Source organism: Thamnophis sirtalis, unplaced genomic scaffold, assembly GCF_051295495.1.
Source record: "Thamnophis sirtalis isolate CommonGarterSnake01/CBP01778 unplaced genomic scaffold, rThaSir2_p1.2 scaffold_13, whole genome shotgun sequence".
Classification (NCBI taxonomy): Eukaryota; Metazoa; Chordata; class Lepidosauria; order Squamata; family Natricidae; genus Thamnophis; species Thamnophis sirtalis.
In genome coordinates, this window is record NW_028261393.1 from 47,109,964 (window position 1) to 47,126,447 (window position 16,484).

At 51.3% G+C, this 16,484-nt stretch overlaps 1 protein-coding gene across 1 annotated transcript in view; it reads left to right on the plus strand.

The window, feature by feature from the left end:
- Positions 1 to 16,484, plus strand: part of BCORL1 (BCL6 corepressor like 1) — a 46,169-nt gene that overhangs the window by 7,581 nt on the left and 22,104 nt on the right. Inside the window, exons 3-6 of the mRNA XM_087728364.1 lie at positions 9,600 to 9,733; positions 11,777 to 11,861; positions 12,421 to 14,775; positions 15,961 to 16,099. Of these exons, the coding sequence (XP_087584490.1) occupies positions 9,651 to 9,733; positions 11,777 to 11,861; positions 12,421 to 14,775; positions 15,961 to 16,099 (2,662 nt within the window). The 5' untranslated portion in view covers positions 9,600 to 9,650. The remainder of the gene's footprint in view (positions 1 to 9,599; positions 9,734 to 11,776; positions 11,862 to 12,420; positions 14,776 to 15,960; positions 16,100 to 16,484) is intronic.

The window sequence follows — 16,484 nt, forward strand, 5'->3', positions numbered from 1 at the left end:
GAGAGGGGGAGGGAGAGAGGCAGAGGGAAAAGAGAGAGACAGAGGAAGGAGAGAAAGAGAGAGGGAGAGAGGAGAGACAGAGGGAGGAAAAGAGAGAGGGAGAGAGAGGAGAGAGACAGAGGGAGGACAAGAGAGAAAGAGAAGGAGAAGGAGAGAGAAGCCTTGTTTTGGAGAGGGGGTGAAGGTTTGTGTGGGGAGGGGAGGAAAGGAAACATTGCTGTGTTTCCTTGGAGTAGGAGCACGCTGGATCGAGCTAGTGTGCAAGCACAAAAGATCCGTCCTCATCGTTGTTGTGTACATAATTGTCATCTCGTTAGTAGGGAAGGATGGGCTGAGCTGGGCAATTCTACTGTGTGAGAGAGAGAGAGACAGAGAGAGAGAGAGAGAGAGAGAGAGAGAGAGAGAGAGAGAGAGAGAGAGACCTGCGGCTGTTAAGCATGCCTTCTTCCATGACATCTGGCAGGTCGTTGTGCTGCTGCCGGAATCGGTTGCTTTCCGAAAGAGAAGTTGGCGACTTCCTAAACCTTGGAAACGCTTTTGTTTTTGTTTTATGGCAGCCTTTCTCGGCTTCTTTAAATGTAAAGAGCAATCGGTGCCCCTTTCCTCCCCCCCCCCTCCCTCGGTGACGGCTATGCCTCAGCTCGAATTAAGCTCCGAGCACACGCCTTTGTGAATCCTCCGTAATAGAGGAAGTCCCATCGGTTGGTCGCATAGGGCTGCATTGTCTGCTTTTCGCATATTCCTCAAAGTTTTGGGAGCATCTCTGTTGCTCGGTTAATTTGCGCCGTGAGGAGGGGAGGGCTACGGTGGGGGGGGGGTTCTGGAGGGGTAGGTAGGGAGGAAGAGGGGGTCCTCTCGTCTTCAAAGATATTCTCTGCCACACACGCAGTTTGAACATGCAGCATATGCAGCGTGTCTCTGCTTAAGAAGTTGTAAATTGAGGAATGGGCTTCACTTTAGTGACTGAGCTGAAAACGTGCTAAAAGGACGGTCGGTCTCCCGCTAAGCTTTTAACTTACGGGTGCAAGCTGAGGTGTCAATATCATCTTTTCGGGGCAGCGGCTGAAATTCTCAGCCCACGGATGTATTTCCAGCGGGATCTTTTCCTTTCTCCTGTTAATTTAACGTCCTTAAATGTGATTTATTTACTTACTGAATTTCTGGGCCGTTCAGTTTCAGAATGGCTTGGGGCAGCCTCACAATTTTTTTTTGGCGGGGGGGGGGGAAACAACCTTAAAAGAAGTACATGTACTCCTCGACTTAGCAGCAGTTCATTTTGTGACCCTTCAAAACGACAGCGTCACTTTCAAAAGGGACGCACGAGCGTTTTTCACAGTCACCACCGTGCGACAGCATCCCGTCCCCTCCCCGATCACGCAATCAAAATTCAGGCGCTGGGCCGCTGACTCTTATTAATGACGTTTGCAGCGACCCAGGGTCATGGAATTTCCCCTTTGGGCGGATTTTTTTCCCAAGCCAAGTCAACGGGGATTCGCTTAACAACCGGGGATTCGCTTAACAACCGTGCAACGTAACAACTGCAGTGGTTCAGTTAACAACAGTGGGAAGGAAGGTCATCAGAAGGGGACAGAACTGACTTAATGAACATCTCATTGAGCATCAGAAATTTTGGGCTCCATTGAAGTCATAAGTGACTACCTACCTTTTACTAAAAAAAAAAAATATTTGAAGAAACAAACAGCTCTTTAGAGAAGAGGTGTCCAACTTTGGCAACTTTAAGCCTTGGCGGACTTCAACTCCCAGAATTGAAGTTGGCTCCAAAAGCTGGCTGGGGAATTCTGGGAGTTAAGTCCTCCAGGCTTAAAGTTGCCAAGGTTGGAGACCCCTGCTCCTTCCTTCCTTCCTTCCTTCCTTCCTTCCTTCCTTCCTTCCTTCCTTCCTTCCTTCCTTCCTTCCTTCCTTCCTTCCTTCCTTCCTCCCTCCCTCCCTCCCTCCCTCCCTCCTTCCTTCCTGTCCTTATTGAGGCAAAACCCCCTTGATTTCTGAAGGAAGAACAAGACATTTCTTCACCCGCACAATGCCACTTTTGTCTTCCTCTGGAATCCCATGTCCAGAAGGCTCAAGCGACATATGCCGGGCCCTCCTCGTCCACCTGTTTGCCCTGTTCAAAATTTGTTTGGATCCCTTCTATAACAAAGAATTCACGTCCAACTAAGTAAGAAGTTCTTAGGCAGCCTCCCCCCCCCCCCCCCAAAAAAAAAGCCATTTCCTCCAAAATTTGGACCAGAGGCATCCATTGGTCTTGGAACAGGATTTGTGCTCAGTGTTCTTGCAAATATATCTCCTTTGACTGTAAATCTGTAAGTCTTGTCCTAAAGGTGTTTTTTTTTTAAAGAAAAAACTCACATATTCGTGTGGTAGGGTTAAACACAGTAGGAATATCTTGATGTTTGAAACCTGTTTCCTTCCAGATTCTTTTTAATCTGTTAAAATGTAGGCTAAATGGAACTCAGACGTTAGAAGTCTAGCCATGAAAGTTGTGTTAGACGTTTCTTGAGCTTTTTTGGCTTGAATGATGCCTTCAAAAGCTTACTTAGGGATAAGGATTTGTTTGTGATTACCATTGGATCATATGATGCCTTGGCTTGAAAGTATTTGGGACAGGAGCGTGAAATTGTCCCATTTCATCTTTCTGGGGTTGGTGAGAAAGACACCCAACATGTTTTGGGGGGTACTGAGCAGAGATACCAAGCCCAGTTGTGGTTAGAACTCTTACAAATACTCCAGATGAGCCCACTGAGTTCTTGGCAGTTTTTGGCAATCCCAGGAAGTAACGTTGTGGGATTTTGCCTCCCTGTTGATTATTTCGCTTCATAGGTGTGGACTCGTAATAATAAAAACAACAACAACAATAATTTGGTCGGTACCTAGGGTGCTGGCAGCAACCCATATCAACCATCAGTGCCAGTTAATAATATTTGTGATACATTTTTGAATGTTCAGTTGATGGAGTTTCATGTTTAATGAATAAAGTAAATTAATAATGATGATGATGATGATGATGATAATAATAATAATAATAATAATAATAATAATACAACACACCTGACATAACAATAGTTGAAAAGAAAAAAGTATGGTTCATTGACATTGCTATACCTGGAGATGCACGAATTGAAGATAAAAAACAAGAAAAAAATCACAAAAAGAAAGAAAAGAAATCGTGTGTTGTCCCAATTGTAATTGGAGCCTTTGGAGCAATACCTAAAGGGCTACCTCGCTATTTGGAAATTTTAAATTTATCAGACTTGAACATTCTGATTCTACAAAAAACCACCCTACTTGGAACAGCTTATATCCTCCCGACGTTACCTTAACAGTTCCTAGGTCCTTGGTTAGGACTCGAGCTGTTGAGCTACCAACCAGCCCCAAAGGCTGTGAACCTCACCAAAGATTAACCACATAATAATAACAACAACAACAACAATGTACTTGGTTGATACCTAGGATGCTGGCAGCAACTCCTATCAACCATTGGCACCAGTATTTGTGATGCATTTTTGAATGTTCGGTTGACGGAGTTTCATGTTTAAAGAATAAAGTAAATAATCATGATGGTGAATGATGATGATGATGATGATGATGATGATGATGATGATGATGATGATAGCAGCCTTTATTGTCATTGTACCTCATGCATACAATGAAATTGGTTTAGCCTCTACTGGTGCAATCCATAACAGAAAATAGACAACATGAATAGTATAGAGAATAATTCTTACACAAGTAATTGGGGCAGAGGAATCTAGTCATACATTTCCATATGTACGTGGTGGAGTGATTGTGATTGTGTTCAGGAGTCTGACAGCCCATGGGGTAGTAGCTGTTTTTAAACCTGTTTGTCTGGCTGGCTATATACTTCGATGCTTTCTGCCCGATGGTAAAAGTGAAAAGCAACATTGTCCGGGGTCACTCGTGGCTCACACAGTTGTGTTTGGAGCCTCCTCTTGAGGAAATGCTCATTTTTAAGAGTGTCTTGCCATTCTGCCAACACTTAGGCATTCGTGTGGGGCTGCAGAACTGAACTTGGTTGCCCAGCTGGGCGAAATTGGGGTAGGGGGCTGCGCTGGGCTGTTTGCAGTGCCGTCTGGAATGTGGCTGTAGGAGTGGATCTATTCAGCAACAACTGGCATGGTAAAGTATAGGGGTGTGTGTGTGTATATGGGCCTTGGCTGATCCAACAGGAGGATCTAACTTACCAAGCCAGGAGTTGGAAGATCAAAGGTGGAGAGGGTTTCTGGGCCAGGCAAACCATCTCCCCTCCTCGCCCTTCAGACTTTGCTTTCAGACCTGAAGGGAGCAGCTGAAATTGGCATAAAGTGGAGAAGTTCCTCCGTGTTCGGCTTTGAAAAAGCTGCACTTCCGTTCTGCCTGCCCCTTTCCCAGCCTTTAGGAAGGGGGTGGCCATAATTGCTTGGCTCTGCAGCAAAGCTATCTCCACCTCCCATTCACCAGCCTCCGATAAGCCCCGTGTGGAGCTGTTGCTTTTCGGTTGAGACTCCGGCAGCTCTTCCAACGTAAGAGCCAAACCCGTGGGCAGCCGGCCAGCTCAAGAGCACCGGTGCCTGCTTCCTCTACCCAACTCCTGGGTTATCCCGGGAATTCTAGGCCCCCTTTTTTTCCTCTCCTCCCCCTCCCTCCTGTCCCTCCCCGCTTGGTGCTTTGAGAAGCCTAAATAGCATTTGCAACCCCTGCAAAAGAATTTTGAACCAGGGAGCTTGGCTAAGTCCTGGGGGCGTGGCCATTGCTCTTCCTTGTTTTTGTTTTTGATTGTTTGTTCACCCCGTTTTAAACCTGGCCTGTTTCTTCAGCCGGGCATTATCCCTTCTGGTGATGCTCGCAGGACAGGCATCGCAGGACGAACTGAATTGTGGTTTTGGGGATTGCACCATGTTCATATAGCTGGGCCGGCTAAAATTGGGTGGCTTAGGCTAGCTGGTGGTTGATTTCCTGTGTCCTGTCAGTCGGGGCTGTGACTCATCCCCCCGGCCTCTCTGGATTACCTACTTGAATCTCTTTGGTTCCTCCCCATCACTTCTTTGCAAGTGTTTGGCCCCAGCTTGGGTGGTGGGCTTCCAGGTACCCTTAGTAGAACAGCATGGCCAGCTTACTGTCTCTAGACCGAAATGGGCACAAGCAGAACCCTGGGAAACTCACCTGATGAGGGATGAGTTGGAGTCAGCCTGGTCTGGGTACCTCTGTGCCTAATCCCGAAGCATACAGCGTAACGGAGTGGGAAAGGGACCTTGGAGGTCTTCTAGTCCAGCCCCCCCGTTTGAGTAGGAGATGATCTATCATTCTGGGCAAATAGCCGTCTTACTTTTTTTTCTTTAAAAACTCCAGTGAGGGAGGAAAAGCTTTTCCACGGTTCGTTCTCATTGACAGGAAATTTCTCTTTAATGATCATCCACCCATTATGTCTCATCTTGTTCTTCTGGTACTTTGGAGAACAGATTGACCCCCCCCCTCTCCTCTGAAGCAGCCCCTCCAATATTGGAAGGCTGCCATTATGTCATCCTTAGCTCTTCCCTTTACTTCTCTTTAGTCCTTCCTTCCTTAATTTCTTTTTCTTCCTTCTTTCTTTCTTTCCTTCTTTCCTTCCTTCCCCCCTCCCTTCCTCCTTCCTTCCTTCCTTTCTTAATTCCTTCCTTCCTTTCTTAATTCCTTCCTTCCTTTCTTAATTCCTTCTTTCTTTTTCTTCTTTCTTTCCTTCTTTCCTTCCTTCTTTCTTTCTTTCCTTCCTTCCTTCCTTCCTTCCTTCCTTCCTTCCTTCCTTCCTTCTTTCTTTCTTTCTTTCTTCTTTCTTCCTTCCTCCTCCCTCCCTCCTTCCTTCCTTCCTTTCTTTCTTAATTCCTTCCTTCCTTCCTTTCTTCCTTCCTTTCTTTCTTTTTTCTTTTTCTTTCTTTCTTCCTTCCTCCCTCCTCCCTCCCTCCTTCCTTCCTTTCTTAATTCATTCCTTTCTTTCCTTCCTTCCTTCCTTCCTTCCTTCCTTCCTTCCTTCCTTCCTTCTTTCTTTCTTTCTTTCTTTCTTTCTTTCTTTCTTCTGCAGTACAAGGACTTCTGCTTCGGTAGCAGTCTTCTTCGGCATCCTGAAATGAATCCGGCTGAAATCTCTCCTTCTCACAGGAGAGGTTGTCAAATCGAGGGGATCCTTGCACAAAACTCTGCTTCGTTCAATTCAGGGGCGGTGGGAGTGATGTCGCCAAACGACCGTCAGTTCGTTCCCACCCCTCAAGTGTGGGTGGGGGGAAGTCACAATCGCATCTTTCCTAGGTCCAAAACCCTTGAGCATCTCTTCCCTTCTTCCTCTCTGTTTCTCCTGAGGGCACCGTCCATGCCTTTCTCCCTGAAAGGATCAGGCAAGGGACATATGGCTGCCCTGACCTCTTGCTCAGCCACGTGACGGAGCCCAGGGAAAGAGGAGGATCCACAGGCGGTGGGCATTCTCCGGAGGAGGGTCTCGCTCTCTCCCGGGTTACGGAGGAGAGCCCCTTTCTCCTGGGCATGTCTTGTCAGCGGCCTTTGGTCCTCTGCAGATTTCTTTGGGGAAGCCGCTGTGCTTGGCACCTCCCCGTTCTTGCTGCTCTCTGCCCAGGAAACTCTCTCCCCGCCCGCCCCCCCCCCCCCAGTCTTCTTAATGGCCCTTGCGATGCTTTGTTGTGCCCATGTACACACGGCTGTGCATGTGCGTTCTTCCCTCTCGCCATGACCCGCCCCCTTTCCAGATGTTTGGATTCTGCTCAGCGTGGGAGGGTTCTTCCTCCTCCCCTCCTCCTTCTCTTCTTCTTCCTCCTGGTCTCCTTCTCCACCTTCTACTTTTCTGATTCTCCTCCTCCCCTTTTCCTCTTCCTCTTCTTCTAGTCTTCTCATCCTCTTCCTCCTCGTTCACCTCCTCCTTCTCATTCTCCTCCTCCTCTTCCTCCTCCTCCTCTTCTTCTCTTCCTCCTTCTCCTCTTCTGATTCTCCTTCTCTTCTTCCTCCTCTTCTTCTTCTCTTCCTCCTTCTCTTCTGATTCTCCTCCTCTTTTCCTCTTCCTCTTCTCCTCTTCCTCCTTCTTGTTCTTCTCCTTCTCCTCTTCACTTCTTCCTCCTCCTCTTTTCCTCTTCCTCTTCTCCTCTTCTCCTCTTCCTCCTTCTTGTTCTTCTCCTTCTCCTCTTCACTTCTTCCTCCTCCTCTTCTCCTCCTCCTCCTCTTCTGATTCTCCTCCTCCTCTTTTCCTCTTCCTCTCCTCCTCCTCCTCCTCCTCTTCCTCCTCCTCCTTTCGCTGCTGCTTCCTGGGAATGCTTCTGTCTGGCTCATTTCCCACGTCTTCCCTGGGAGAAAAGAAAGAAAAATGTGGCTGCCACCATGTCCGTTTTTGGTGAATGCCCCACTAACCCCCGACGTGTCTCTCCGTGCAGCTGCTGAGGCTGCTTTTTCCTTTTCTTTTTTGGGGGTCTGCCAGGGATCCTGCCTTGTGCTCCCCCCCCCCTTCCCCTCTCCAGGCTGTAGGGCTGGGCTCTCTGGAGCTGCGCTGGGCTGGGCTGTCCTCCATCTGATGCTGTTCCGTTCACTCCAGTCTTCTTTCCTTGTTGTCTGACCTTCCTTTTCCAGGGGATGGGGGCCTTGAAAAAAGGATCGGGTCATGCGTCAGAGAGGGAGGGGTCTCCCTGGGATCACTCTCCTCCTCCTCCCTATTTTATTTCTCTGTTGTGAGGCTTTGCATTCGGATACACCAGATCCTCCCCCGTTTTGCCTTCCCAGAAGATTCGCCTGTCAGGTGAGCTTGGGGCTGCAAAAGAGGAGAGCCTGCAAACTGGGCTATTTTAAAGCTGGCTGAGGAATTCTGGGAATTGAAGTCCGCAAGTCCTTTAAAGTTGCTAAGTTTGGAGAGCCCCAGAAGGAATCACTGGCTCAAAGCCACTCCGTTGAGATGCATTTTCCCTGGTACTAATAGTCCATGAAATCAGGCTGGTTTCCTTGCCTTCTTTTATTTGCTAGATACCCTTCACGTTCTGCTCTGAGCCGGTCAAGGAAACCCACAGAGCTCTAGTTATTTTTATTTCGTACGCAGACTAGACTAAGCGTAGGAAAATCATCCCGCTCATCCCTGCCTCCATCCCCTTAGCTCCGAGCCCGGGATGGCGAACCTATGGGGCGGGTGCCAGAGGTGGCACACACAGCCCCTCTCTGTGGACACGGGTGTCGTCGCCAGCCGCTCTTTTGCTTTCCGACACGGCGACACAAAACAACTAGTCTTTGCAGGTGCCAGAGCGCTGAAAAACAGCCCGAAAATGCCCCCCAAAACAGCCTGAAAATGGGCCCCAAATCGGCCATTTTTCAGGCTGTTTTTCGGGCCAAAAATGGCTCCAAAAATAGCCAAAAACCAGGCATGCACACGCTGGCCAGCTGGTTTTCGGGTCTCCGGCACTCCGGCACTCGCACATGTTTGGGCCGAAAAGGTTTACCGTCACTGCTCTAAGCTGACATCCATAAACGGTCTGTTAGCCTTCCCCAGCCTGGCGCTCTCCGGAACGTGTAAAAACCACAACGCTGGTTATTCCCAGGCAGGGGGAAAGAAGCACATGTGAAGAAGCCATGCCGGCTGTCCCTGGGTCTGACTTTCCTTGGGAGTCTTGAAGCAGGGCCAGCTTTTCCTCTTGGGAGAGAACCTAAGCGGCTTTCATCTCTTCCCAGAACCGCTCCGAGTTGCAGATTTGACGGCTGAGATCTTGCCTCGCTGCCCTGTTTCTTCCCTTGTGTGGATTTCGGCTCAAGAATGCACAGCCCAAATGCAATGCACAGATTTCCCAGGCCCGTTGTTAAGCATCGGGAAGAGCTGGGATCCCGGGATACCTAGATGACGGCTAGTCCTTGACTTTACGGCTGCAATGGAGTCCAGCATTTCTGTTGCTAAGTGAGACGCTTGTTAAGGGAGCGTCGCCCCCATTTTTACGAGCTTCCCTGCCACCGTCGCTAAGCGAATCTCTGCCGTTGATAAGGTAGTAACCCCTGTTGTTAAGCGACTCTGGCTTTTCCCTTGACTTTGCTCAGTCAAGAAGGTTGCAAAAGAGGATTCCGTGACAACCGGGGACACAAGTATGAACCCGTCGCCAAGTGTGTCTGAATTTTGATCACGTGATCAGGGGGCCACTAGAAAGGTTGTTAAGCGGATCTGGCTTCTCCCTTGACTTTGCTCTGTCAGAAGGTCGCAAAAGAGGATCGCGCAACAATCGGGGACACCCCAATGGTCATAAATATGAACCCGTCACCAAGCGCGTCTGAATGTTGATCACACAATCGTGGGGATGTTACAAAGGTCGTAACTGTGAAGAACGACCCCACGTCCCATTTTTTCAGCGCCGTTCTAACATTGAACAGTCACTAAACGAACTGTTGTAAGTCGAGGACTGCCTGCGTTTCTATTTCTTCCTGGGCAGTTCCGCCTTCTCGGGAGACAGAGTAGCATTTCAATCCAGTTGGTCGAATGTTGCAAATAACGTGTCTCCTTTTGCTTTGGGAGCTGCCGATCCGATGGTGGCGGCGGCGGCAGCGCCAGCCCTTGAGCCTCACGGCGTGTCTTTCTTTTGCTGTTCCAGGCGGAGCCCCCCTGACTGAAGCGGACGTGCGCTCGGTGCGGAGCGGCTGTCATGATCTCTGCGGCACCTCTCTACAGCGGAGTGCATAACTGGACGGGCACTGAACGGCTTCACACGTGCAGCCTCGAAGAAAGGTCTGTGTGCGTGCGGGGGGTGGTGGTGCGGGGAGCATCCAGCAAAGCACTCGTGTTTCTCTTCGGGGGGGAGGAGGATGAGACGGGGGAGAAGAAACGTCAGCGTCTCTTGAGATTTGAAACCCCATGGCCGTCTCTTCTCGTTCCGCTGAATCCACCAGCGAACTGAGATGCCACGCACACACACACACTCACACCCAATCAAGTTGCCCGCAAAATATTTAGGGGAAGAGGGTGTTTGTGCGTGCGTGCGCGCGCACGGGGAGCCTTCTGCACTTGTTTCTCTTTGGGGACGAGACGGGGAAGAAGAAACGTCGGCCTCTTTTGAGATTTTAACCTCATTGTCCGTTCCGCTGAATTCATTTGTGAACCGAGATCTCTCTCTCTCTCTCTCTTTCTCTCTCTCTCTCTCTCTCTCTCTCTCTCTCTCTCTCTCTCTCTCTCTCTCTCTCTCACACACACACACACACACACACACACACAAGTTGCTTGCAAAATATTTGGGTGGGGAGGGGATTTTGTGTGTGTGTGTTCGCCCCTACTCAAGCGGAAGCTTTGAAAACAGGGATGGGCAATTAATTTCCCCAAGGAGCGTTGTGAGAAGTTGAGACAGTGATAGAAGACGGAGCCAATAGGGCTGGGAAGTCGGGTAGGTCTGCCACGCACACACATCAGGTAAATTGGGGGTGGGTGGGGGACTCACAGGTGGTCCTCGACTTACGACCACAACCGAGCCGAACATTTCTGTGGTTTTGCTCCATTTCACAGCCTTCCTTGCCTGCATTGGTTCGGTGAATCACGGCAGTTGTTCAATTAGTAACCCGGTCGTTAAGTGAATCGGGCTCCTGTTGAAAAGCATCCCTGGCCTCTCTCCAGCGGGTGTCGAGCTTTGGAGGAATATATTTCTTTATTTTACGACCCATTTTTAGAAGCGACGGCATAAGCTCAGGCTGACTGAAATGAGTTTAAAAGTGCTCTTCCCCGATCTGTAGCGGTTCCCAATCTGACACCTTTGGGGAGACAGGGAAGGCGGTTGGGCACTCTGTCTGAAGAGCGGCTCTCGAGTCAAGAGTTGTTTAGTATAAACGAGATCAAAGGGTCCTTGGTGCCCTCTGGCGCTGGTGGGTTTTTTGCAGACGTTTCATTACCTGATTAGGTTTCGATATCAAACCAGGGCACTGATGAGGTTACCTAGTTGGGTAATGAAATGTCGGAATGAAGGCCACCAAACTCGGAGAGCACCAAGGACCTCATAGTCCTCTTCTTCCTCCTCAATGTTCTCAAACCACCAAGGTCAGAGAACCAAGTCGTCCCCCTCCCCACCTTCCTCCCTCTCCTTCCCTCCTCCTTCTCCTCCCCTCCTTCTCCCCCTCCCCTCCTTTCCTCCCCTTCCTTCTCCTCCCCTCCTTCTCCACCTTCCCTCCTTTTCCTCCCCCTCCTCCTCCCCTCCTCCTCCCCCTCCTCCCCTCCTTCTCCCCCTCCCCTCCTTCTCCTCCCCTCCTTCTCCTCCCCTCCTCCCCCTCCCCTCCTTCTCCCCCTCCCTCCCCTCCCCTCCTCCCCCTCCCCTCCTTCTCCCCTCCTTCTCCCCCTCCCCTGCTTTTCCTCCCCTTCCTTCTCCTCCCCTCCTTCTCCACCTTCCCTCCTTTTCCTCCCCCCTCCTTCTCCTCCCCTCCTTCTCCCCCTCCCCTCCTTCTCCTCCCCCTCCCCTCCTTTTCTTCCCCCCTCCTTCTCCCCCTCCTTCTTCCCTCCTTGTCCCCCTCCCCTCCTTCTCCTCCTCCCCTCCTCCACTTCCTCCTCCACTCCACAATCTCCCTTCCTTCTAGCACTAACCCTCATTCCAACCCCGAGCTACAAATATTCCCTTCTGTCAGCCAGAGGCTATTTCCTACTCCTTCCTCTTTGAAGAAAAAGGTGGTTGACAGCTTGTGGTCCCGGATGTGACTTTGGCACAGATGTGCTATGCGCTGATTAGATCCGTGGCTTCAGCTCCTGCACCTCTGGATCATTTCCCCCAAGTTTCTCCTCTTCTTTTCCTCCCTGCAGGAGAGTCCCACTTTCTGATGAAGAATCGGAGACCAGCAGTTCCCACCACCTGGGCTCGCCTGAGTTCTGCAACAGCTTTTCCAAGGTGAGATGGTGGGTCGGGCGCAGGGGTGGAAGGCTTCGGGTTTGCCTGGGTTTCGGAGAGCCTGTAGCTAACATTATGGCTGCTTCGGAGAACCTCCAAATCTCGCCCTTGGCTGGTCCCGCCCAGCCCCTCCCAGGAGTCTCCACGCGGCCCGTTTTGGATGCGAGGTAAGTGCAGGGCCGGCGTAGAGACTTGAGGAGGGGGGGGGGAACGGACCTCCCAGAAGTTCCAGAAGGCGGGAAACGGGCCCATTTCTGTCCTCCAGAGCCTGGGGGAGGCAGTTCCCCCCCCAAGGTTCAAGGAAAGCCTTGGAAGCCTAGGGAAGGCAAAAATGTGCCCCCACCCCTGCCATGGTGCAGGAGGCCGACTAGGCCACACCCACCATGGCCACACCCACCCAGCCACCGGGCAGAGAAGCCATGGCTGAAATTTTTGAATCCCACCCCTGGTCGGGTGTGGGAGGGAAGGAGGGTGGAATGCCCTCTGCCCTCGTCCCTGTGAAATTGGCCAAACTGCCCTGGTCCTGATCTCTCTCTTTCCCTCTCTCCCCTTTTCGCAGGTGGAGATCACAGCGGTTTCAGGAAGCGGTGGGGGCGCCGAAGGGTTTGAACCGGAGGGCACCGTGGAGAAAGAAGCCGGCCCCCAACTCCGGGAGCAGGCCCACGAGCCAGACTGTGCCCAGAAGGCCTTGAAGGACAGCGATGCCAAGGCTGGCCAGCTTCAAGAGCCAGAAGAAGCACCCCAACCGGACAAGAGCAGCCGCCGCAGCAGCCTGGACTGCCCGTTCGCCTCTGCTGCAGAGACGGCGGAGGTGACCCCCGTCTGCCCCAAGGCTCTGGAAAGCGAGCAGATGGGAAAAGAGAAGGGTCCCCCAGCACCCGCTGCTTCCGTCAACCCCATCACTGCGACCAGCAGCAGCAGCTGCAGTACGGGGGCCCCGGCCGCCGCCACCTACACCCTGAAGAGCGTCTGTTTTTCGACCTCTCCGGCCCCCCCTATGCAAAAAATGTCCCTTTCGCTGCCGCCCGGAGCCACCGTCCTGGCTCCCAGCCAGCCACTGGTTTACCTTCCTCCTCTTTCCAACGCGCTGGGGGTCTCACCCGCCCTTGCCCTCCCGGTCTTATCGTCCTTCCCACAAGACCCTTGCCTGCCCGGCCTTCACCCCTACCCGTACACTTTCTCTGTGGGCAGACCCTTAGCGCCTGACCCCAAAGCCGCCTGTGTTGAGGCCGCTCAGTTAAGCTGCCCTCCTAAGCCTTCTGGAGAAAACAGTAGCACCCCCGCGACCCCGGGCTCTGGCCCTCCCGCCAACGGCCCAGAACTGGTCTCCAGCACCCCGGCCTTGGCAGCCTCCTGCGCCAGCGTCGTCCCCCTCTCAGGTCCTGCCACCGTGCTGCCCCGAGTCCCAGAGCGGTTAGCGACAGGGGTCCTGGCATCCATCTCCCCGCTGAAGTCCCCCCCACAATTGGAACGCGAGATGGTCTCCTCCCCGGAATGCAGCGAGATGCCCCTGGACCTGTCCTCCAAGTCCAACCGCCAGAAGCTGCCTCCGCCGAGCCAGCGCAAGACTCCCCCCATGCCTGTGCTGACTCCGGTACACCCCAGCGGTAAAGCGCTGCTGACGCCAGTCTTCTCCAAGGCCCAGCGAGTGGCCCAGGCCGCGGCCTCGCCCTTCGTCATCTTCCCAGAGCTGCTGCGCAACGGAGAGCAAAGCACATGGGTGAAAAACCCCACAGCTTTCATTGGCACCATTCCGGGCACCTACATGGGGGTGGCCAACCCGGTGCCAGCCTCGGTCTTGTTGAACAAGGATGTCGGGGCCGACTTAAGCAGCAGGGACTCCAGGCATCTTCCAAAGCAGGAGCCCATCTGCATCATCGATCAGGGAGAGCCCCGGAGTGCCGGGCTGCCTTCTGGGAAAAAAAATGGATCCGAGGGACAAGCGGACCCCACCAGGCGCACCCCGGCTCCTCCCTTACGCCCCTCCAAGGAGCTGTCCCTCTGGAACCCCAGCCAAGCAAACCTTTACTCTCGGTGTTCGCTCAACGGGAAGCCTGCCAGCCCGCAACTCCTGCCCATCGGGTGGTCCCATTACCACCCGGGCACCCTGCTTTCCATAGGCATCTCGGCGACGGCACAGCTGCCCCCCAATCCGGTCGGGCCCTGTAAGACGCCCGGCCCCAGCGAACCAGCTGTGTTCCCTGCAGGGCAGCTGGCAGAAGCTACCCCGGTGGTCCAGAAGCCCCCCGAAGCCCCCTCCCAGGGCAAAGGCTGTAAGGCAGCCCTGCCCAGCACCGAGAGCCCTTTGTGCGTCTCGCCAGCTTTGCAGACTAACCCGCCGGAGGCGAAGGGCTCGAGGGGGCTCGAGCGACGGGAGACGGACTCGGCCGGCGAGAGCACTCTTCTGCCCCCGCCCGAAACTCCCCCGGAGGGTTGTGCCCACAAGCACTCCGCGGACCCCAAAGCGAAGAGTCCCTTCTTGCCTCTCCATCCAGCCCACGCCCTGCCCTTAGCCAGCCACGCAAGCATCCGGGTCACCGCCGAGTCGGCCTCTCCTGCTGAGAAACAGTGCCGGGAGCGGCGAGGGGACACTTCCCGCAAAGCCCCGAGTGTCGCGGTCCCTCCCTGTCCAGTTCACCAGGTGGACCTCAGCCGGATCAAGAAGGAGCGGGTGGAGCCCGAACCCCCCTTTGCCTCGGCCACCTGCCTGCACACAGGGGCCACCTTGAGGGACCTTCCGAAAGCCAAGGTGAAGGGGGTGGCCCACATCAAAGTCGAGGGGGGCTTCCCCTGCAAATCCAAGCGGCACCACGAGGGTCCGGATCGGCCAGCCCACAAGAAGCTGAAGTCGCGCGGGGGAGAAGAATTGGGGTCTCCCTGCAAGGCAAGCAGCCAGAATCAGCACAGCCGGAAGGTGAGTGGCAGCATGGCATGGCGGAAGAGGAGGGCAGGGTTGCTCTCTGGGAGGGGGAGCCAGGTTAGGGGCCTGCAGGATGAACAAGTCCCTGTGCGGTGGGGAGGGAGCTGAAGGGTGGTGATCCTTACTGGGTGAGGGGAACCGTGGCAGTGCCAGAAAGGAAGCAAAGGTTTTTGGACACTTGGCACCAATTTTTTGAAAGGAAAAATGGGCACTGTGCTCTTTGCTTGTTAGCCTTGCAGGTAGGTTTATGTTTATAGTTCAGCATAAACACTCAGCTGGAGTAGAGTAGAATTACAATTGGAATTAGAATATATAGAATAAGATACATAGAATAAAGAATATAGAATTAGAATATAATACATAGATACATAGAATAAACAAGAATAGAATGGAATGGAATATAGAATAGAATAGAATAGAATATAGAACTGGAATGGGATAAAATTAGAATAGAATAGAATACATAGAATAAATAAGAATGGAATGGAATATAGAATAGAATATAGAATAGAATAGAACTGGGATGGGATGGGATAAAATTAGAATAGAGAACAGAACATATAGAATAGAATATATAAGAATAGAATACAGAATAAAATACATAGAATAAATAAGAATAGAATACAATAGAATGGAATGTAGAATTGGGATGGGATAGGATAGAATTAGAATAAAATTGAATAGAATAGAATAGAGAACAGAATACATAGAATAGAATAAATTAGAATAGAATACAGAATAAAATATATAGAATAAATAAATAGAATAGAATACAGAATAAAATACATAGAATAAATAAGAATAGAATGGAATGTAGAATTGGGGTGGGATGGGATAGAAATAGAATAGAATAGAATAGAGAATAGAATACATAGAATAGAATAAATAATAAAATAGAATAGAATACAGAATAAAATACATAGAATAAATAAGAATAGAATAGAATGAAATATAGAATTGGGTTGGGATGGGATAGAATTAGAATGGAATAGATGGAATGGAATAGAATAGAGAACAATACATAGAATAGAATAAATAAGAATAGAATAGAATGGAATATAGAATAGAATATAGAATTGGGATGGATAGAATTAGAATAGAATCCAATCCGATTTAAAAATAGCGATCAAAAAGCTTGCCCACGCTTAACCGCAGGCTGGTCTCTTGTGTCACCCACAGTGGCGGAAGCATCACAGCAACCTCCATGAGACCACGGATGATGGCCGGCTGGGCTGCGTGAAGGAGCGGGGAAACCTCCGGGCCAAGCGCAAACGCCGGAAGTTGTCCCCAGGCCACCGGGGCCACAGCTGCGAGGAAGGTAAGGGGCGCTCAGGCTGGGTCGTGCCCATTCCCTCCCTCATCCAGGTATGCCCCACCTTCCCAGGAGCCACTTGGAAGATCTGGTCATCTTCTTCAGTAGGTTGCCCCAGGGGGATCTCTTTGGGTTCCCTGAGCTCTTCCTTGTGATTTTCCTTCTCCAAATACATTTTTGTGAGGTTATAAAAAGCATTATAAAATACAAAAGCAACTAAGAGGACAGTGAAGAGGAAGGGCAAAGAAGAGCGAGGAAGGGTAGGGAAAGAAAAAGAAACATTGACTTCCAACTGTCTAGCTTGCAGGAGAATAAGGCATTCACAACAAATCACAACTTTTTATTTTACTGTAATATTATCAACCAGTCTTTTCTACAAAAGTCTATCAGT